Source organism: Odocoileus virginianus, unplaced genomic scaffold, assembly GCF_023699985.2.
Source record: "Odocoileus virginianus isolate 20LAN1187 ecotype Illinois unplaced genomic scaffold, Ovbor_1.2 Unplaced_Scaffold_1, whole genome shotgun sequence".
Classification (NCBI taxonomy): domain Eukaryota; kingdom Metazoa; phylum Chordata; class Mammalia; order Artiodactyla; family Cervidae; genus Odocoileus; species Odocoileus virginianus.
In genome coordinates, this window is record NW_027224263.1 from 3,386,311 (window position 1) to 3,410,391 (window position 24,081).

The following is a 24,081-nucleotide window of genomic DNA, read 5'->3' on the forward strand; positions in this document are numbered from 1 at the left end:
CTCTCTCCCCAGTGCGCTTTTCCCTTGCTCTTTCCCCAATGCAGTCCAGGCGATCCATTCCAGCCCGGCACTTCTCTCTAGCTGCTGAGCTACATAGGAGGATTGCTTGGCAGAAAAGTTATACATTTTTATTTATTTATGTATTTATTCTCAGTATAGTTTAATTTTAATACTTTTACATGATTTTATAAATGACAGCTATTTTTATTTATAGTTTATTACAAATCCATTGAACACTCTGGAATGTATGGAATCAGAGAGCAAGATCAAGAAAAATGGCTGAGCAGTAAAAATTAGGAGTAAGTGGAATTTTACTTTGTAATTTATTTAGAAAACACTCATTTTCTTTGCCTTTTAATTTTGCATTTTTAAAATAAGGTATTTCATTCCCTTTTCTCCAGCTCTCGCAACTAAAGAATCTGTCCTTGTAAATGCCACACTATGTTCTGGTGGTATGTCTATAAATATGTCAGACTATAAAGCTGGTCAGGGCAAGATAACCTGAACACCCATTTTCCAGTAAACAGCACAACACCATGCATGGATCCAGCATGGGAAAAATATGTGGTTCTTCATGTCCTGCTAAAGCCCTTGGACTTTAATCCAACCTATCTTCCAGTGTCTTAACTTGGAACAGATTTTACTTTACTCCTTTCAACAAATATGTTTACAGTAGGCCTGGTCAAACAGAAAAGGGTATTTTTTAACTCTTCATCTCTTGTTTGGTTTATATCTTGATAAATCTAATTTTCAAAGGCTAATAAAAATTTTACTTGTATAGTTTCCTGTTCTATTACCATTAAAAATTACTTAATTTTCCCAGTGAAAAGGTCCACTTTGATTTTTGTTTCCATGAGACAAGCACATGGAATAATGAAATATGTTGGAAATGCTTTGCAATATGCTGCTGAAATAACAACAATTACTGATTCTGTACTGCAGTACATATTAGGAAAACCACAATAGATGCTAAAAGGAAACTGCATCATTTGGGGATGGAAAAAATGCAATGGATAAAAGCCATGCAGTTTAAATTACAGTCATGTGACAATAGTTCTGTCCCCCACAGCAGCAAAACTTGCCATGAGTAAGTGGTGGTCTTAACGATTACTGATGGAAGAGATACCTATGACCATGAACTAATTAATGCAGTAAATATTTACTGAATGCTTGCTATGTGCTGAGTGCTGAGTACAACTCTACCTATAGGTGCATAGTATGTTCAGCTGCAGTCCTGTGGAACACTTTGCTTCATTGAAGTTTCACTATGGTACAACTGGTGTTTATATGAGCAACTCAGAGTACCTAACGATAAGTACAAGTTTCAAACTAAGTCATATTTTAGAGACATAAAAAAAAGAGAGAGGTACTTAAACTCACAGAGCCTTACTACTTTTAACTTTATGGATACTAGACTATGTCAAGAAAATCTACAAGACTAAGCAAAACCCTATAGAAACTCAAATTTAAAACTTGGTTTTTTACTATTTACACCTTTGCATGTGTTCTATGTCTAATTTTATTGGAACATCAGCTCCTTGAGTGCGGCAACTGTGTCCACTTCTGCTCACCATTGTATACCCAGTGCCTGGCATTCAGTAGCTAGTGAGTCAATGATAGTGAAAGAAAGGAGGAAGGTAGTCTCACATCACTGTATATTTAATAATATTTATTGGCAATATAATAAATATTAAATGGCCCCACTGATTGTGCTTTATTAAACAGTCAACATTCCCCTATACTCTAAATAGCCTTTTATCCATGAACTGAAGAACTGTCCACTGAAGTGTGTTTTCCTTGGTTTAATATCCATTAAATCTATTAAATGTTGCTCATTCAGAAGGTGGTAACTGGTGTTTTGAGTCTTTAGTTAGATTACTGTGCATTCACAGTGCAGCAGAGTTTGGCAACATTTTTCAATCTACAACTCATAGACTGCTATAAATAGATAATAATCTACTCCCATGATAGAGTTACAGAGTTACTTTGATCTCAGTGACCTCTCCCTACTCCAAGGAAAACACAGATGCCTTGCAACCTTGAGGAGCTCAGTGGCCTCTTAGGTTTGTGTGGTGATTATTACTATTTTTCTATAGTTTGGAACATATAGGGGCCCATATTACTCATCTTTTTTTAGGCCTTTGACACCTTCTTATAAAGGAACATCTTATGAACTGGATGAATCACAAGTCAGCCAGGGCAGGCACAGAAGAAAGCAGCACAAGATAACAGTCTCTCTAAATGAACAAGGGTCTGAAAGAAATCAGACGTCAGGTCACAAATAAAAACAATTTTCCTTAAAAAAAAAATCCTCTGCCTACTCTCACCCTACTCTGTGAGATTTCAGGTAAGTAAGTGTCTAAGGGGAAAAGGAAACTTGTTGGAAACCAACTCTCACAGGTAATGAGAATGATCTAGAGGGAAAGGAGCTGACTCTGGAGAAGATGGATGGACCGCTGATGTCCCATTTGTGGGGCTGTCAGAATGCTCAACTGAGACGTTCTAACAACCCACCGGGCTGATGGGGGTTAAGGAATTAGTATGCATCAGCATACATTCCCTCAATCACATTAGACTTTCACATTCCCAGGTCTGGTTTGCCTTTTACAAAAATAATATTGGTTTAGAATGCTGCTCAGAGGCTGCTTCACAAATCTGAGAGACCAGATTGTAGCACCTCTTTTTCCCTTGCTACTGCCACAGCCTCTCCCTCCCCCATGTAACCAAAAAGCCACTTCTTAGACTTCGGTAAACAATGTGAACGAAACTGAGAGAATATTTCTGTGGACTTAACTTTCCTGGAAATAATTATCAGTGATGGAAAACAAACTCTTCGTAACAGAATAAAACGTCATTAATTTGAGCTCCACTAATTCAAAACTCTGTGCTAATTCAAACAGACCTATGCTGACAGGAAAAGAAGGGTCTGCTCCTCTAAGCAAATCAACTTTGTAATTAAGGTTGGAAGAGAAGTACAGGACTTGCTGAAAGAGAAACTATTTTCAGAACTGTAGAATTATCCATCTACAAACACTGTAACATCATAATTACACATTTTTTGTGTATATGAAAAAGCAGATCTCTTGAAGACTTTTATTTAATAATACTCAGCCCATGTGGGGTTACCTATGTCATTAAAACAAGCAAACTATTTTAAAAGAAAATTATATTCATTTTTATTGATTATACTGGACTTCCTGCAATTATTTTGAATTTGGGAGCTCTGATTTCCACTTTGGTGTTGCTAGGCTACTTGCCTACAGTCGTGGTCACCCTCAGAGACCTCTGAGTACAAGTCCTATGGTAGAGCATTAATAACTGAGTCAGAAATATGGCCCAAGTCTCCGACTGAGTTCAGTCACTTACTGTCTGATCTAAAGAAGTCACAGACTTTTAATACCTCAGGTTACATCTAGCTGTAAAACAGAGGGAGAAAGAACAACAACAAAAAGAAAGTGTACATCCCTTAGGTTAGACACCTACACACCAGAACAAATGTAATCAAAGGCAGAGCAACAAAGTCCTGGGGAAAGCTAAGTATTCAGTCATTGTGAAACAAATATCAAATGAAAGCACGACAAAGGAGCATCACTTTCCAAAGGAAGTACTCCTGAGGCTGTTACTTCTGAGGCTGTGACTCCTCGTACCTCCATGTTGGCTCTCACTTCACTAGCACAGGGCAGTCTTCCAGCTCCCCTGGTGATCATGGCTCACTGCCTGAGAGGCCAGGTTACCCTGTCACAAGTTTAGCTCTGACCACTCTAATAATACTGTAAGCTCCTGGATTCCTACTGGTTTCCCTTAAGCACAAGACATGCAGAACTAGCATATCACGGAAGGGTACTTGACTAATTTCACTTGGGTTGAGGTGATAAGACTTCCTCCTTTCATACACAGAACTGTAAATCAGAGCACTAGGATTAAAAAAAAAAAGGTTCCCAAATTTCTAGTTTCTATAGAAACTTTGAAAATACCATAACCATGAAATGTGTTTGCTTAAGAAACTTTGGGACACTAAAATTGATAGGTGTCCCACAAGAATAGTGAATAAAATAATCATAGGTCAGTGTTCCAATTAAAGTGAATGCTAGCCAGTACATTTTATAGGGAAAAGATTCTCTGAAATGGTTTTGGGCAAGAATATCTATACTCTATTTTTAAAATGATTTTCCTCACACCCTCTCCAGCATGTTTTATTTGTAGACTTTTTAAATGATAGTCATTCTGACTAGAGAGAGTGACACTTCATTGAGCCTGGAAGGCTACAGCCCATGGGGTCACAAAAAGTCAGACACGACCGAGCGACTTCACTTTCACTTTCATATATGGAATACTACTCAGCCATAAAAAAGAATGATATGCCATTTGCAGCAACATGGATGGATCTAGAGATTATCATACTAAGTGAAGTCAGACAGAAAGATAAATATCATGTGATATCACTTATATGTGAAATCTAAAATAAACAAAAGGTCCTACTGTACAGGACAGGGAGCTACATTCAGTATCCTGTAATAAACAATAACACACAAGAATATGTGTGTGTGTGTGGATAAGTAAAACACTGCTGTACACCAGAAACTAACACAATGTTGTAAGTCAATGATACTTCAATGAAATAAAAAAAAACATAGGTCTCCTTATCTAGTGGCTTGATCATCTGTGTCAGTCTCTATATCAGTGCCAAACTGAGAGGAAAAAGAGGGTCCACAGTTTCAAAAGCATCTACAATCAGATACCATAAGCTTGTGAGTCTTTTTAAATGAGAATTTTACTTTTTAAATTATGCCCAGTAGCCATGTATGGATGTGACAGTTGGACACATCCATGGAAAGCTGAGCAGCAAAGAATTGATGGTTTTGAACTGTGGTGTTGGGAGAAGATTCTTGACAGTCCTTGGACTGCAAGGAGATCCAACTAGTCAATACTAAAGGAAATCAGTCCTGAATATTCATTGGAAAGACTGATGCTGAAGCTGAAACTCCAATACTTTGGTCACCTGATGCGAAGAACCGACTCACTGGAAAAGAACCCTGATGCTGGGAAAGATTGAAGGCAGGAGGAGAAGGGGACGACAGAGGATGAGATGGTTGGATGGCATCACCAACACGATGGACATGAGTTTGAGTAGGCTCCAGGAGTTGGTGATGGACAGGGAAGCCTGGCGTGCTGCAGTCCATGGGGTCTCAAAGAGTCAGACATGACTGAGTGACTGAACTGAAGAATAGGCAAATACTTAAGGTGGTCAGCAAACACAAGACACAAGTCAACTACTAGGCCCGAGTAAGGTAGCTGAAAGTTCTGCTTTAGGAGGGTTTTTCCATGGGAGATCATAAGAGGCATAATCCATACCCAGATAAAACTAACCATTGGTGATTAATTTTCTAAAGAAAAATTAAGAAATAAATGTAGTCATAATACAGATTGGACACTTGTCTGAGGCTGTTTCACTACTTAATGCTAGACTATTACAACATATTAGCATAAAAATAAATGTTCACAATCTTTTATTTGAAAATGATTCTTTTAACAACATGTACAACAGCAACCACCCTGTTATTTTCACTAAATTTCAGGGCTTCTTTTCCTTTCAGAAAGTACAAGTCGACATTTGTTCCTAAGGAATCATCTAAATAATCTTGTGGGACTAGCTGTTCATTTTTACTGCACTATATGAACACTGCTCAAACTCAGTGACCCCGGATACCTGGAAATGTTATTTTCTTTGTTAATGGAAATTACTGCAATAGGGGATGGATTCATTGACTCCAGGAAACTGCCCCCACAGGCAGCTTTGAGAGTCTAGGCCAGTCAAGGAAGCCAAAGTGTCACAGAGCACTCCTACACGCATTGGAGAAGACCCCTTGGATAGAGTTACACTAGTCTAAGAGTTTCAGAGTTAGGACATCAGTCAGCTACAATATAAAAACAATTCTTCTAAATTGGAATCATATTCACAAAACATCTGGAAAGTTCCCCAAAGGAGAAAAGATTACCAAGAAGTATTGCTAAATAGATGGAAGAGAAGATGCTGACTTTTATCATAGTACAAAATTCAGTCAGTTTCCATTGTCCTAGACAAATCAAAAGACATGCTGTTTACATTTAAGGAAGCCTGGAATACATTTTAATTCAGCCCTGAAACCCAGACATTCTTAGGTAATAAGCACAGATATTTAAATTCCATAACAACCATTCAGTGTTTACAAACATTTATTTCTTTATAGATTTCTCATCCACAAAATGTATATTTGGTTAGAAAAGGAATTTTGAGGGTTTAGCTGTACTTTAACAAATGTTACAACATCAATGTTTTTTTCAAGCAAGTGTAGCCTATAAAAATTATCTTTTATTTTCTAAGCTTCTCTTTGTGGCATGAGTTAAAAGAAAATAATGTTATCAAGGATCCTGTTCCTCTATTTTCTTTACTATGACTTTACATAAAATAATATATTAAATAATACTACTATCTAATATAATAATGCATATATTTTTAAAGCAAAAGAGATTAAAAAGTATAAGCTTCCAGTTGCAAAATAAATGACTCATGGGAATAAAAAGTAGAATGTGGGAAATATAGTCAATAATTATGTAGTATCTTTGTAGGGTGATGGATAGAAACTAGACTTTTTGTGGTGATCATTTTGAAACGTATAAAAATATCCAATTGCTATGTTGTGCAGCAGGAACTAACACTGTTTGTAGGACAACTATATTTCAAAAACAAACTGACAGAAAATGAAATTTGTGGTTGCCAGAGGTGAGGGGTAGGAGGGGGAATTGGATGAAGGCAGTCAAAGGCACAAGCTTCCAGTTATAAGATAAATAAGGACCAGGGATGTAATGTGCAACATGACAAATATAATTAACATTGCTGTGTGTTTTATATGAAAGTTGTTAAGAAAGTAAATCCTAAGAGTTTTCATCACAAGGGAAAAATTTTAAAAAATGTTTCTTTTGTATCTATATGAGATGATGGATGTTTACTAAACTTACTGTGGTCATCATTTCATGATGTATGTATGTATGTCAAGTCACAATGATGCTGTACACCCTAATCTTAAAAAGTGCTGTGTGGTGATTATATCTCCAGAAGAACCAGAAGAAAACAGAAGTAAGACAATGATATAAGAATATATTAAATAGTATATTTCACTCTCACTACCATATCTTAAACAATTTTCAATAAAATTTTAATTTAAAAAGTCTTCAATGCTCAAATTCAGGAAAAAAGATAACCTAAGATTAAAGCCAAAATTACGATAACATTAAAAACAACTCTTCTATAAGCAATGTGTCAAACATGTGCCTTTTCCTGCATTGCTTATCACTTGTAACTGTGCCATCTCCCCATCACATTAGAAAGAACCTTTAGAGCCATCATCAACTCTTCCCTTTACCTTATTCCCCACATACAGCCTCATCTTGTTCTAGCACTACCATGTTTCTGTTATATGTCTCTTTACATCCTTTATGCTACTAATCTAGTTCAGGCCTGTAACATATCTCATTTAGAATATTTAAAATTAGCCTCTGCACTATTCTGTCTCTCATCTTTATCTTTTTCACTCCATCCTATGTACAAGCAGCCAACTCATCCCGAATGACCCTCTTACTCTGCTGAAAACTTTTCAATGGAAATTTAATGCCTTTAGAAAAAAATTCCAGCCCCGGTCTATCATTTTCTCTCCCATTGTCCTCACTGGAGCTCAAGCCACACAAGGTTACTTTACTGTTCTGCCCCAAACAACATACACACTGTTCTGCCTCCTTGCATTTGGCTCAGGAAGTTTTTTTGGACACATAATGCATACGTTCTCCACATCCTCACTTTTGAATGTTGAAATGGAGTCTTAAATGTCTGCAGAGGTTCGCCTTAAATGTCAGTTCTTCTGTAAAACCTTCTCCAGTCTATCCAACCATAACTAATTCTTCTTACTTTCAGTAGTGTTGTTTATACATCTAAATAGAACTTACACTTTCTTCCTTATTGTTCTTTTGTGTACCTGTCCATCTCTCTTTTTTTTTTCAGTTTCATTTCATTTGCTCAGTCATGTCCAACTCTTTGCAACCCCATGGACTGCAGCACACCAGGATTCCCTGTCCATCACCAAACATCTTTCTTATAAGACTACAAGCTCATGGCGGGTAGATATCACATATTGTTCACCTTTGTAGCCCCACAGTACCTGGTACAGTATCGTACTGAGTTAAGTGCTCAGTAAATGTGGAATTGAACTGAATAAACCTTCTTTCAGCCTGATGTAACTAAAAAGCAAGACTATCAGGATTTATAATAAATTCTATCTTTAACTACAGCTCTGCTGTTATAATTGCTGCTTATTTAGAGGAAATACTGAATGCATCTTTCAATCAAGCTTTGAAACTATAGTAACTATTCTAAGTTTGAATTACTTTATTAAGAAAATAAGTAGAACAGTAAGAACACTGAAATCTGTAGTAAAATAATGCCAATGAAGAAAGACCTTTTACTGTAGATTCAGCTGGACAAGTTCAACCAGTAAGCCACAAAGGCAGTCTTTTTTTTTTTTTAACCCAGAAATTAAAAAGGGCAATATGAAGCAAATTAATTAAAACTAGCAAGGAGACACTGGGTAGAGGCTGAGTTCTTAATCAGTAACTGGTTCTTCCTGCAGCTGGATTTGGATCTTCTCCCACTGAAGGGCTGAGTAGACTTGATCCCACTTAATTTCCAAGTCTGACAAAATCACAACTTGGAAGTGGTATGACTACTGGCAATTGTTAAGCACAGTAAATCCCTTCTCCTTCCATAACCCCCTCAAATGTCCTGCATTCACAGCTTTTTCTTAAATACCAGATGTTTTGTTGAAATTAACACATTCCTATCAAATGCATGTCAAAAAGACTTCTTTTTTCCCCACTGCATTCTATTTAATCCCTAAACTGTTTATCTGTTACACAGACAAATACTGCAAAGTATTTATTGTAGGGGGAATGACAAGGAAAGTTGGGCTCATAGTAGGGTGGGATCCACTCTGGAGCAAATATTCCCACAGATAAATCACAGATGGGAGCCCTTAGAGGTCATATCCCTCAAGAGGACTTTTTTGAACTTGCTGAACACAATGATCAAAATGTTGTCGCAGTCCCTAGCCCAAGTCGTCTTCTTTGGGAAAGAGGGGGTGGGATACAGTTTTGTCTGTTGAATTCAAGTTTTATTTCTTCGTCAACAAAGCCCTTCTGTGTGGTTTCATCCATTAACAGATTCAAGCATATTTAACTAGATACAAAAAAAAAAAACAAAAACGGCACAATGTGAAGACATGACCTGGGACTGCTCACCTCAAACTTTCATCCCTCTAAAGTGTCCAGCTGTCACAGAAAGATCATTTCTGACAAACCATCACCTGCTCACTGAAACCTTTTTACAACTAGAAACTACAAGTAAAACTTCACAGAAATGGCCATTTCTGAGGATTTTTTAAAAATACATGGATAGCAATGCCACTGCAAATAAAATGTCCCTCATGAAACAATTCTAGTAAGCAGCCTTGTGGCACCAAATGCTTATAAGTTGCAATTGTGCACTACAGGTAATATATAGGATGTTAAATATCACTCCCGTTTCCTTTCTTCAGGCTATTTCTGTTTCTCAATCATCTTATTTTTAGAATTAGTATATATAGGTTTTGCCATGGAGCATTTGTAAACTTTTTATTTCAGTTGTTTCACTTTATAATAGCAAAACTTAACAGCTGCAACTAGGATATTGAAATATTGTATCAACCTAAAAAGTCTCCCATAAGAACTGTGTTCCCATCCTTTATTAAATGACAACTGATGCAATTATAAAGCAAATAATGTATAAAAAACTCCTTGATTTAAAATTATAAATAGAAAACAAAATACAGATATGCCTCACCATAGGTTATATCTAGGTTCATTCCTAAACATGAAAGTAAGCTGCCTTTACAAAATAATTTTGTTGTCCTATGGTTTACATGTTCAGAGACGCTTTAATCTTCATTTCTCGCTTCCCTTGCATAGGCTTCTAACATTTTCTTTAATTACCTTATCCACCTAAGTAAACAATTACTTCACTATACTAACGGATCTGAATGCTTTTATTCAAACATTTATTTTGATCTATGCCTAATTCCCCACAGCCACTTAAGGGATGCAAAGATGTGAAAAATTTACCCCACATCCTCAAGGAACTACCCATCTAGGTAGGGAAGACAATCAAGCAAGAAACTAAGGACACTGCAAGGCAAGATAAAGCAAGTCTCTCTAACTGAGGCACCAAGCAGTATGTAATGAGCACACAAGTGCAGCAGCAGTAACTAGGAGAGTTTGGGAAAAACCCTAGGCGACTCCTTTGGGAAACAGAAGACAGAATCTGCCACGGGAAACTGGAGAGCCATGAATGTTTACTAATTTATTTGCTTTGAAATGTTTCAATTTTCCTTCTGAAAGGCTTTCTTAGTCTTGAACTTAAAATGGAATACACCTAAGGCAAGAGACAGAACAGCAGCAATCAACTCTGACATTAAACAATTCCTCAGAATTTCTGCTCTACCAGGCCCCCTATCACCCTTTCCTCCCACCTCTTTGGCCTATGAAGTAAGCCTACAAGTGACACTTAAATGTCTTGTTTAGCCTCACTGACATCCCAAAGACAAAATACACTACTAATTTCTGACCTGGCATCCCCTAGCCATTTACTGGTTTCTCTTCCACTGCATCATTAATTTGCCATGTTGCCTGCCATGAAGAGTCTCTGGTATGGGGGGGGTCTTGAATATGTGAAATGACAACTTCTTAAACTTGCAAAATTCTTGAAAGCTTAGTAAGAAACATGTGACATGGACAATGTAACAACCAACAGTGACAGTAAGCTTAGAGTTAACGGGCAGTATGTGAATATACATTTTGAAAAGTATCTTCCTTTACAGAAGAAAAATTTTATATTGTTTTAAAAAAACCTCTTCTGAAAACAGATTTCCAACAATGTATTATTTGTTTCAGAAAAAGAAAAAAAATTAAGTAGATTAGGGGCAAAAACAGAAGATATGCACAAAGCCTATGATTCTAAGCTTTTATTACCATTTACCTCAAAATTTTAAAAAGGTAATGCACCCCTGTCTTCAAAATACTTAGATCCCTGAATTCAGCTGCACTAAAAAAGAGACACAATCTGCAACATTTTATCTTTTTAAACCCTATGATCATAAGAAATCTAAGTCTGGTAAAACTGATAGAGTCCATGACCAAATACATACAGTTCCTTTTTGAAATTCCTTTTTTATTAATATAAGAAAAATGTCAGTCATGGATATATTTGTCCTTTATTTATATAGCTGTTTCTTGTTTTATAAGTTGCCCTAAGGAACTTCAAATTAGAAAAATGAAAACCACGGCAGTAAATTTGGCCCAAATCATCTAGAAATTTGAAATTTGTTTCCTTAATTATAATTTCCAAGGAACAGACTAATTTCTTCCCTCCAAAATGTCTCCCTTTTGATGGACTGTGGAGAAGAGCAAAACCAGGGCTTTTTATCTTCAGTCCCTGATGGTGAAGCCTTCCCCAAACCCTTCAAAAGTCATAGTAGAATCCAGTGGGTTATGCCTGGCTAGAAACCTGCAGGCTGAACCAGCGTTCCATGGAAACTGGCTGATGTTAAATGCAAATATTGCACAGAGAGAAATCAAAGCTTGGGAAGTGTGTATCCCCGAGAGAATGATCCATTCTGATGGGACTATGGGAGGAGTTCAGAACACAAACTGAACTGAGAGGACGGTTGTGAAGAAAAAGAGCACACGAGGGAGACATTGCACCACAGGATTCTAAAAGGAAAGAGCCCAGGAGGAGTTGCGTAAGACTGCAGTGAACAGGCTGAGGGTGTAAGCGAGATTTGGGGGATACTGAGTTAAGAAACTGAGTCCCTGAATGAAAAATTATTCAGTGTTTGTTTTCCATGTTAGCTGAGACCAGGGGCTACCAGCTCAGTTAGCAGAACAAATAGCTTTAAGAAGCTTTCATGGGAGTATATATATATATATATATATATATATATATATATATATATATATGTGTGTATATATATATATATATATATATATATATATATATGCATTTACTTCAGGCTTCTCAATACTGGTATCCTGTTACACCTGTAGTTTTGGTTGAATCACTCGAAGGGCATTCTTCATTTTATGTAAACATGCCAAAAACTTGACCCAAGGCAGATAACTTGAGAGTGAGACATTACATTACAAAATGATTATAACGGGGTGCCTTGAGACTGTATGCTTCTTAACATAAAACGAAAATAAATTAATTTACATGCTGTTATGGATACCTTCTTTTGTGAAAATTGTAGTGACAGTCTCTGGTGATGTCAGAAGATTTGTGTTCTAACTCTCACAGAATTTTCTGTGATAAATTGTTGGGGGTACTAAAATTTCTAGTGCCAGTTCTATCTTGGAATCTGGGGACTGTCTGGCCCAGCCAATTTCAGAAGTCTAACATAGGCAGTGAGAGAAGATGCAGTGGTAGCAGCTTCAAAGGTTTCAATAAGGAGCCAGTGAAAATTGTTATGACTGGGTTGATGGGAGTCAGTTGTAAAGCTGTGTATCTTAACCACTCCTAAACTTCTGAAGATTCAGCCATTACTCAGAGGGAAAATTTAACCACTGTTGGTTAATGTGGCTTTCTATAAAGGATAAAGTGCTAAATACAGGCAATCTCTGACTTCTGGCACTTCAACCCAAACTATGTGGTAACTGGAGCTGTGGTGGTGGGTTTAGAGGTGTTTGAGAATGAAATGACTACTTGGAGCGAGTTCTAAGTCAATGGAGAGGTTCATATAGAAGCTAGATGCCCATTTCTTGGGAGACTTTAAGAGAGATAAAAGTACCTGATGGGGGTTGGACTAGATGACTTCTAAGGATGCCTTCCTGCTCTATGGTTCCACGGTGAGCATCAATTTAGTCACTTATAGCACTTACAACAAGACTGACTTTGTTAACCTGCTTTCTAAAGTGTACTGGGTAAGGATCCCTGTCTTCTGCCTCAGTCTAGCTCCAAGTGGCCTTAAACTACCCCTCTCACTACCAATCAGCGTTGGCAACTCCTACCAACTCAAGTACACCGGCAGCAAGAGAAGGTGACAAACCTAAGCTAACAGAAGCAGACAGAAAGGGAAGAGAGTAAAAATGGTTCTTAGGATCAAGGGAAGTTGCTCCAAAGTCATGAGCCTGGTTTCTGTTGATCTGCTTTGATGTGGCTTGGTAAACTACTACTGAGAGCGATTTCAAAACAGAGAGACAAACATGTAAAGCTAATCATTGCAAGTCAATGTGTTCAGTGTTCTAATAGAGGCCTGAACAAAGTACCACGGGAACACAGAGATGGACCAACTTTGCTAGCGAGTGTCTAGGAAATCTCACAGAGGAAGTAATGAGCAAGCTGAATCTTGAAGGATGAGGAGGAGTGGACTGGCTGGAAATGGAGAGAGGTGTGGCTGGCAGAGGAAAAAATGTTCAAAAGCCACAGAGACACGGAAGACTACATTTGGGAAGCGGGAGTGTACACGGCTGGAGTGTGAGGTTAAGGCCTGGGATGCTGTGCTTTTGAAGAAGGATGGGAATAGGAACTGAGGGGAGAGGAAAGGGCAGACAAAGAATGGTGGCACTTTAGAACGTGAACTTAATTCTAAGTGAAATACAGGCTTTGGAATGACTCTGATTTTACTCTAGACAAGATGGGTAGGCAGAAAGGGTCTTTGTGTCACGGGTATAGTGTATCTTAGTTGCTCAGTCATGTCCAACTCTTTGCGACCCCATGGACTGTAGCCCACCAGGCTCCTCTGTCCATGGGATTCTCCAGGCAAGAATACTGCAGTGGGTAGCTATTCCCTTCTCCAGGGGATCTTCCCAACCCAGGGATCAAACCTGGATTGTCTCCTGCATTCCAGGCAGATTTTTTACCATCTGAGCCACCAACAGTAAATGAGGAGAGTTTAGTCATGCCAATGGGTAAGTCTGTGTCCATTCTCTGATGGGCTAAGTGTGCTGTTCTAAGCAATAACAAAAGCTATGACGAGGACGATGCAACAGCATGGGAGGGCACAGATGCTTAGACAGCAGACGTACACCTTACTGAGCTGATGCATGAAGCATGGGAACATCTTAATACACCAGAGATGACAACTTTAAAAGGCAGTCTTTTCAAAAACTGTCTTTTAAAAAGGAGTACTTACATTTATAACATGTCTTTATAACCTTGTGAATTTAACATGGTCATCCATTTACCACTGAAGTGCTTAAGAGTTGCTTCAGCTGAAATCCACTATTATCTGAGATGGCTCCCACTCCCAGTCACTACTCGTTTTTAGAGGTGGAAATTCAGGAAAGAGGAACTAAGACACAATTTCTCCAGACTTCTCTGAGGCCAGGGATCAAACCAGAGATCTCCCCTTTTGTCCGCAGCATTTTCAGGCCTGTTGAAACCCAAACTCTGTTCTCGGTCCCACCACTACTCTTAAAACCTCTTTTTTCCACTGACACACTGGCTCCCTTCAGAGGGCTTTTGAAAAGAAACTAACATTTTGAACATTCTTTTTTTTTTTTTTTGACAGTCAAAGCAATTATTATTGGACTTAGTATTAACTATTTCTGGGCTTCTCAGCTGGTAAAGAATCTGCCTGCAATGCAGGAGGCCCCAGTTCGATTCCTGGGCTGGGAAGTTCCTCTGGAGAAGGGACAGGCTACCACTCCAGTATTCTTGGGCTACCCTGGTGCTCAGACGGTAAAGAATCAGCCTGCAACGTGGGAGACCCTGGGTTCGATATCTGGGTTGGGAAGATCCCCTGGAAGAGGGTATGGCAACCCACTCCAGTATTCTTGCCTGGAGAATTTCCATGGGCAGAGGAGCCTGGCAGGCTCAATCAATGGGGTCACAAAGATTCGGACACAACTAAGCGAATAAGCGCAGACACCTATTTCTGAGATTGGGTTCAGTCTGGGGTACTCCAAGTGTGGCATGTTTCAAATGCTGAGACAATGCTGAGGTTTGGGGTGTGGTACTGAATCACCCATATGTTCTTGTCTGAAGTCCCTTGGAATCCACTGCCCAGGGTCTAGGGTGCAGGCTGTCAATCAGAGCAAAACAAAGCCAAGTGGCCCAAATGGGGATTGAACCTGTGACCTCATTAGCAATATCAGTCTAACCACAGTGTATGGGTTATTTATTGTTCTTCATAATATTGTAATGCAGCTCCACTCATTTCCAAGGCTTAGCAGCCTTCTCCCTACTTAGGTAAGCAAATCAATCCACCCCCCTTAGCCAAGGAGCAGCAGAAGGGCATTCTGAAGAATGACTTAGATTTAAAGCAGCCTAAAGAATTTAAGGGAGCTTCTTTTTCCCCCATCTTTAGTGAAATGGCAGCCTTTTAAAACAGCTTTGTGGAACATATAAAGCAGTCCTAAAAGTAGTCAGGTATAGGAACAGGAAGTTGAGTTCTGGGCAATCCCTTTAATTAAAGCTTCTGAAGGATTTATTTTATGACTTTTTCTAATCTTCTCTTTCACCACTAGAAAGGACACAAGAGTTAGCACTTCAATGTATAAATTTTAAAAATGAGGCTTAAAAACAGGACAAAACCTGCTAAACCTGATTTGAATGATGAAGCCTATGGTTTTCATATATTTATTTACAAGATAGCTTCATGGGCTGAAGTAAAATTGTGAAACTAATTTAAAAATTTTCTGAACATGAGACCAACTGTAAATCTATACTTTATGAATCTAATGAATTTTCTTCACTTTTAAATTTTAAACATACTGAAAAGCTATATTTGATATTAACAATGATTAGACGTACATTCTCAATAGAAGTTATTAAATACTAGTTCTCACCTTTAAAAATCCTTAGCACCTATGAAATTCTTATTCCAGTAGAATTTTTTTGTTATCATTTGTTGATGTCTATTTTATTTGTTATATACTATGGGTGTTTTAATTAATTTCATTAACAAGAAGCAGCTCAGAAAATGTACCTATCATAAGACATATTGAATGCTTGCTTTTTATTTAAAAAGTAAGGGAGAATGTAAAAAAAAAACCTGGAAATTGTTTCTAAAACAAATATATTTATAATGTAAGATAAAGGGCTAACAATTAAGTGTTTAGGTGTTAAGAACACCAAATTGTTATCAATAATGAAAAGGAAAATGTTTTCCAAAGGCTACTACTTCAGATATCCACATCTGAGGTAGTTGAAAGTTAGAGGGAAGGGCAAAGATCACTGAAGAGGGTTGTTTCTTTTGCCTATTAAGGAAGTCTTTTAACAAGTATTTGCTCACACTCATAAAATAATAGCTAAAAATTTAATATGAAATTGCTTCCCCCAAACTTCAACATTCAATTATTTTAGAGTACTCAAATAACTAGTAACATTGTCCCTTAGAGAGGTAAGTGTATATTATTTGCATGATATTCTAGACGTGAATAATCACCTTGAGCATACACTGGTGTTAGCATCTTCTTCTTCCAGAACACTAAGATACAAATCTACCCTCTTGTTTATTCATGCCCTAATGACTTAAATACTTCAGACATTTATAAGTAGACCCAATATTTATTTTTTAAAATGTTCAGACAAAAGTAAATATATTGTTAAATGCCTATGGTATGATTTTAGACCACATCTAATATGACACTAATTTCATACAATATTTGTGTTCTAATTTATCTTTACCACTTCAGTCTTTCACCCCCCCAAAAATGAAGAATATTTCAAGCAGTGAGTCTCAGGAAAGGAGGTAGATATCAGTTTACTGGACTGGAACAAAACATGAATTTAATGGGACAAACGGAAAGTGCAATCTAAACTATTAACTTTTAGTTTTCTTCATTTGCCAAGCATCAGTGCTATATTCCAACTGGTTCTAGACACTCTTTGGTGAAGAGCGTGTGTGTGTGTGTGTGTGTGTGTGTGTGTGTGTGTACTCTGTTTCTGAGGTTTTCTTTTTTTCGTGTGTGTGTGTGTGTGTGTGTGTGTGTGTGTGTACTCTGTTTCTGAGGTTTTCTTTTTTTCCATAGTAAGTTCATTCCCTTTCCCTTTAAAATATTTGTTAGTAAAATCTCTCAGAATACCCAATACCTTGTATATGGTCACTTTGATAATAACAATTTACACACATCCCTATAATTTGGACTTTTGTCCACACAGGAAAAAAGAAACCAAAAAGTGGTATAGTGTTTTGCTTTTACTCAGAGTGAACTGGGAGTGGACTAAATAATCTCATAAATTGCTTTAAATACACTTCTTCTTTTATTACAGATGTAGAATGTCCATTTATCCAGTAAGACTTCCTCTGACGCTTTGGCAAAAATCACTTTGTACCTAGGATTGTAATTATTTATATAACTTATCTCTCCTACTATACTATCAACTCCTAAGGCAAAATTTAGACTAGATTTACGGGATGAACTGTTTAAACATAATTAAAGGGAAAAAAAGCAGCCTTTTAAGAGCAAAGGGGTAAAGTTTACAGATAGATGCAAGAATATGTTCGATTTCTTCTCGTTTACCCTCTCCTTATGAAACACAAAAACCAAGAGCTCTGACAGAGCAAAACACCATTTTCAGTTTCTCCCACACCTTCACCAATTTTCAGCTTCTCTCACACCTTCACCTTCTTACTGATTTTTGACCCAAAGGCATTGTGCCTGTGTCTTAAGGAAGCAGAGATTCCAACTGGAGACTCTGAAGATCTGGAAGATGTGATAAGGAATTAGAATCTGATACACTCAATACACTTAATTTCTGTGGCAGTAGGTGCTATATGACCTCAGACAAGTCTCTATAATTCAGGAGTCATCACCCATATTGAGAATGGTTCTTGCTGTTTGGTTTCTCCTGCCACATTCTCTTGCCCAGTTTTTGGCCACATCTCTGCACATTAGCACAACCATGGAATAATGAAGGCGTGCATTAAACTAGTGGCTAAAGTGAAGATTCCAGATTTGACATATTTAGCTGTGCTATTCTATGGGTAATTTTGAGTAAAGGGCATATAGCAACCGAGGTTCCAAACTACACCTCAAATTAAATGCTTATAAAATCTGACAATTTCTCACTTGGTAATTTATACACTGAAACTAACAAATGAGGCATAAATTTTAGTACTCAAGCCATGCTACCATTTGTAAAGGGTAACAAAATGTAGATCATAAATTAAGATAATTTTGCATAGTGTTTTTGATACATCTAATTTCTCTCTCAAAAAACCATATTTTAGCCAAGAGCCGTGCCACAGGCACTTGCCAAAAACAGTCTGGCCTTAACATCTCCAGAATGAGCTTCACTGACAATAGGGTATAGTCAGAAGTGACTCATTTACAGCTTTTTTTTTTTTTCATAAGGAAAATCAATCCCAGTGATGCTACCATGAGGAACTGGGGAGCTTGTTTAAACTAATTGTTCACAATGACCCAAGTCTAGTTACCTACAATAATCAAGAATAAGAATGATCACAAAAGAGTCTGTCCCCCTGAGGGGGAAAATATAATTATGCTGTTTACAATGCTTTTAAACTCATACTGCTTTAGAAAAATGCCAGATTACACCACCAAAATATAAAAGCAAATTTGGCTTACAATGAATCTACTTACCCAAAAGTACCCAATCTAGCCAGGACCTTTGAAAGCAATCAGGTAGGTTGTTAGCTATTTGCAGTATCTCAAAAAGCCTAATAGTAAGTGAACACTTGCAACACGTAAACAAAAAATCATCCTCTCGCTCTCATCCCCGCCCCACCCACACACACACATTCTCTCACACAAAGCAAAACACATCAGCTTTCATATGGTCACCCTATTCCCTAGAAAGAACAAACCTCCCTTGCTATTTTCTCAGAATTAAGCAGTGCAATAAAGTAGTATAGTTCTGAATCAACTTCCAGACACTGCCTGCACCTGCATAATTATTTCATTGCCAAGCCATCTAAGTACAACCAAGTAAAGGAGAAGAAAAGAAAGATAGCCTTTTAAGCATGACAATAGGCCATATTCCTGTTTTATGAAGTAAGACCACATCTATTAATCACTTATATATTCTAGAAAAATTACTATCAACTTGAATTTACATAAAGAAATAGACCTACACTTCGCTGAACAATTTATTAACTAAGATCTTAAGGAATTTTCTTCAACTGAGATGTTTATGTTCATCTATACTAATTGTAATTCTCCTTTTATAAAACTATATAATCTAAGTACTGAAAAAGGGGAAATAAATTTGTCTTTGCTTTCTAACATGTAAAAGCCACTAATGCAACTAGCTTGATAAATGCTAGAAATTATTCTTTTTCAATAGGGATAAAGAATATTTCTACCTTGACGCTTTGACCACTAATATATATACTAATTTGTGAATCTTAATTTCACCATGGATAAACTTCTATCAGTAATTCTGAGCTCTCCGTCCTGCTTCTTACTTGCTATAATCTTTCCTGCTTTTACCCAGGTCAAGGAAATAGTAGTCTACTTAATAGTTCCATGACATAATTCTCACAAAGTTTTCCTGCTACATAGGAACTATGTATTTTTACAACTGGGAGAAATCCTCGGCCTATGTATAAGGTCTTATTTCAGTCTACAATAAATTGAAATTTTAATTAGAAGAACATAAAACTGGGCTATGACAAGTATTTTAATTTTAAAGCAGTATATTTATACATAAAAACTTAATGCAGATTAGGCATTCATTTACAAAGTACCTGGTCACTTTTCTTACACTTAGAATTTAGAGATTAAGGGACCACAAACAAACTAGATCACTATCTTCTATAATGGTTAGCTTTTGAAAAGAAGAAAGGGCACTCATACAGGTTTTTGCATGCCCATGTTCATGGTAGCATTATGTGCAATAGTCAAAAAGTAGAAGCCATCCAAGTTTTCATGCATGGATGAATGAACAAAATGTAGAAGATACATATAATGGAATGCTATTTAGCCTTAAAAAGGAAGTAAATTCTAACACATGCTACAACATGGGTGAACCATGAAAACATTATGCCAAATGAAATAAGCCAGTCATAAAAAGACAAATATGGTATGCTTCCACTTATGTGAGGTACCTAGAAGAATCAGAGTCATAGAGACAGAAAGTATTAGAATGATGGCTGTCAGGGGTTTGGGAAGGGGGAAATGGGTAGTTAGACTTTGGTGGGTACAGAGTTTCAGTTAGGGAAGATAAAAAAGTTCTGGAGATGAATGGTGGATGGTTGCATCATCAATGTGAATGTACTTAAGGCCACAGAACTACACACTTAAAATTAAGTAGTAAATTTTATGCTATGCATATTTTACAATACAAAAAAGTATAGCTGAGTAACATGAAGAACACTGAGTAATATCTAGTCACAGATGAAAACAGTGAGTTACCAGATATCCTATTTTTTTAAAAAGGACACCTATACCTGATGAGTCTTTAATTTCACTATTTCTGGTTTTGTTCTCTCCTTTCTCTTTTATTCCAAACATACTAAATTCATTTGATTCCATTTTTAAGTTTTATGATTTATATATAGGTTTTAAGACTGAAAGACCAGACTCGAAGAATTACCAACTGTTATGTTCAAAAGAATTGTATTCTTCTTGGAGTCTAACCCACAATTTACATACAGGCAAAGAACATGATTTCATTTCATATGATAGTATATTTTTGTAAAAAGCATTATTCTTTTATACAATATTAATCCAAGTCAATTTTCTAACTAGTCTATGCATCCATGAGTTATATACTTTTTATAACCCCATCTATGGATTTTCTGAAATTTGAAATAATGTTCTAAACTTCAGTCTTAACTGCTAACTAGAATTCTTGAAGAATTACTGACCCATGATTAAATAATTTATAGGAACCTGCCTTCAAGTTCATTATTTTCACCAGGAAGCTGCAAAACATACATTCTCAGAAAATTTTATTTTATCTTATCTTAAATGTAGTAGTTAAGGGCTTGCACTTTGCAGTCAGATAGCCTGGGTTTGAATCCTGTTTCTACCACTTACTAGATGTGTGATTGGGTACATTATTTAAATTCTCTAAATCTCAGTTTCCCTGTTTTTAAAATGTGGATATTAATACCTAAGAGTTGCTGTGAGCACCATGCATATAAAGCTCCTCTGCAGTATCTGACGTGTAGTAAGTTCTTAAAAAACAGGAGCTATAAATACCACTAATAACAGCAGCATGTAGAAATGATAAGTGCCCTATGCCACTTTTAAAAACGACACCACAGTTTTGACTCTAATATGAATCCAGAAAAAAGAACAACTGTGTATTTTGAGACTTGTTTTCTTTGTTCCTCTCTTCCAAATAACTTCATTCTTATTATCAATCATATTAAGCAAAAAAAGAAATTAAGTCCAACAAAAATGAGAAGACCAGGTATGTATGTGTGTATATACATACACAAACACACATCTCTCTCTAATGTGCTGTATATGATTTCAGCAAGTTGTACAGAACCATGGGGAAGAAGTTGAAAAGTAAACAGGAAGAGTAATAGACTGCATTTGTATATGTACAAATACAAATTTCTAAGTTCAACTATTTGAATGATTAATTCAGAATCATATTATTGTCAGAAAAAATATACTGTATTTCTTCTGGTAATTGCCCTAGGAGACAGATACACAAGTTCAGAAAAATTGGATATTTTCATCCGTTTTTATCAATGTACACAAGAGAATTTCATATTTTTTTTAAAGTAAAAACAAACTGCTACTACAGTTACTGCTACTATTTCTAAAGTATATAATGTTTGATGCTGGGATTTCTGCCACGGTTTCATTTGAAAGTACAAAGGTTTTGTATACTATCTACTTGGACACCCCAACTTTAAAGAAAAATGGAAATTTTATAACATACTTCTGTTTCTGAAAATGTGTTCCTTGGAGCACTAACGGCATAACATAAGAGGGTGGGAGGATAAAAGGGTTCTGAGAAATCCTGCAGTGAGCAGAGCTGTTTAAAGTTGTTTAGTGTTCCCAAAATTTATTTGGCCATAGAATTCTTTTTTCAAGCAATACCAAGGAACCAGTATTCCTCATAACAACTTATTTTAGGAAATGTATAATAATTGCCTTTCATTAACTATTTAAAAGGTAATTTTATGCACCCGTCCCAAAAAGATAGTCACTGGCAGAATTTGCTAAAGTCCCAAAATGAGTCCATGATATTTCATGTCAGGAAGAAAATCTAACATGCCTAGATTTATATTTGTACTATCTTGTAGTTATTTCCAGAATGTGTGTTTTAATCCCTTTTCTGCCTGTTATTTGTTAGTTAATCAAGTCCAAACACTCCATTTCTAATACCTGTAAAAATCTAAGAATCAGTGTGACCCTCCAATCCTTTCCCTTTCTTTCTGGGCTTTGGTGTAAGCTAAGACAACCCTGTAGCTATGAGCTACATCTTCAAATATAAGAATACTAAACTCAGTTACCAGCATTTTAATAACTGGTGATTATAAGCTGCATTGATGCAATTCTATAGTAAAATAATGAAGCTTCTACCACATTAATCCTGAAGCAACACAGTGACTGATTATTATTGACATTTCATTCCCCTGACATCTCCCTAACATTCCTATAAAGTATATAAATTACTGTAAACACTGCTTTATCTACTGGAGATTGAGCAGCTTGCCCCAAGTACCAAGAGTCAACAGGGACCAATTTCCTGTTGGACAGATACCGTGCATTTTACAACTATAGAAACTGCATCAGATAATCACCCTGAAATATGAACAAAAACAGGAAATTCCTTTACTAATAGCTTATTATTTAAGGAATTTCTTCTTTTGAAATAATTTTAGAACACAATTTGCTAGAAATCTAAACTTGAACTAAAAAAATCTGATGGCATGCTAGATAGCTTTTTTGTTGAGTTCAGAAATTAAGAACAAAGTTTTAACAACTGTAATGAGGCATTCACTACTTTGTCTTTGTGTTGGATGAAACAAAATAAGTAAGCTACAGTTAATTCTGGGTAAAGTGAGAATGTGAATTATTATGCTGTCAGGCTGTTGCATCACTTTCTTCTTAGGTTCTCCCTTCAATTCCAGAAGTACATAAAAGTGTAACAGAATGGTTGAGGCGGAATAGACATCAACAATTTTTTAAAAGCCTAACAAAGAAGACACAATGACTGTTATTATGGAAATAATACATGTAAGTAATCCATGGATATTTGGTCACTGATTTTCAAGTTATACAAAATAAGCTGATCATTGAAAGAAAAAAAACACTTAAAGACATTTATGGCAGAATACATGTAATCACAGTATTCTATATTATGATAATATCTATCAATAACATTTTATCAGAGATATGGCAAATGGTCGAGGAGAAAAAAGTCTGACATGAAAGGAGTCAAGAATGTTGATAATTCAGGAAAGGAAAAGGAGTTAAGAATCAAGTTTAAGTTTCATAAGTTTTTTTTTTTTTTAATGTAGAAGCAGAGGTAACAAAAATTGGTCTTCACCTGGTAAGTGTGTACTCCCTGAGTCCTGAATGCAAATTCATGGCAGAAAAAGTACCTATGCATCCACGCAATCTTTTGTCTCGACCAATCTTCCATGTTACAAACAGTGGGCTGTAATGGAAGATAAAAATAGGGTAAATCAATCAATTCAATTCAAAGAAATATTTGTTGAATATTTACTATACCAAAGTTAGGTGCCTGAAATACAAAGACTAGATGACAGGCCCTCAGGGGCTTAGCTGCATTTAGAAACAATTATAGCTACACTGTATTAAATGTATTCTATATGTTGGTGGTGGTTTAGTCACTAAGTTGTGTCTGGCTCTTTTGAGACTCCATGGACTGTAGCCCACCAGGCTCCTCTGTCCATGGGATTTCCCAGGCAAAAATACTGGAGTGAGTTGCCATTTCCTCCTTCAGGGAATCTTCCTGATCCAGGGATTGAACCCACATCTCCTGCACTGCAGGTGGATTCTTTACCATCTGAGCCACCTGGGAAGCTCTATATGTTAGAAAGTCCAATAAGTGGTTTTAACAGA

The 24,081-nt window shown here is 36.6% G+C and overlaps 2 protein-coding genes across 4 annotated transcripts in view; one reads left to right on the forward strand and one right to left on the reverse strand.

Annotated features, from left to right (window-relative positions):
• The window catches only part of TMEM164 (transmembrane protein 164), a 222,642-nt gene extending 221,824 nt beyond the window's left edge, over nucleotides 1-818 (forward strand). Inside the window, exon 7 of the mRNA XM_070462144.1 lies at nucleotides 215-818. Within this exon, the coding sequence (XP_070318245.1) occupies nucleotides 215-283 (69 nt within the window). The 3' untranslated portion in view covers nucleotides 284-818. The remainder of the gene's footprint in view (nucleotides 1-214) is intronic.
• Nucleotides 1-24,081, reverse strand: part of AMMECR1 (AMMECR nuclear protein 1) — a 114,150-nt gene that overhangs the window by 33,163 nt on the left and 56,906 nt on the right. For 2 of the 3 annotated variants that reach the window (XM_070462137.1, XM_020903551.2), the window contains exon 2: nucleotides 23,543-23,653. The exons of the other annotated variant lie outside the window; for it this stretch is intronic. In XM_070462137.1, the coding sequence (XP_070318238.1) occupies nucleotides 23,543-23,653 (111 nt within the window). The remainder of the gene's footprint in view (nucleotides 1-23,542; nucleotides 23,654-24,081) is intronic. 3 annotated transcript variants of the gene reach the window in all.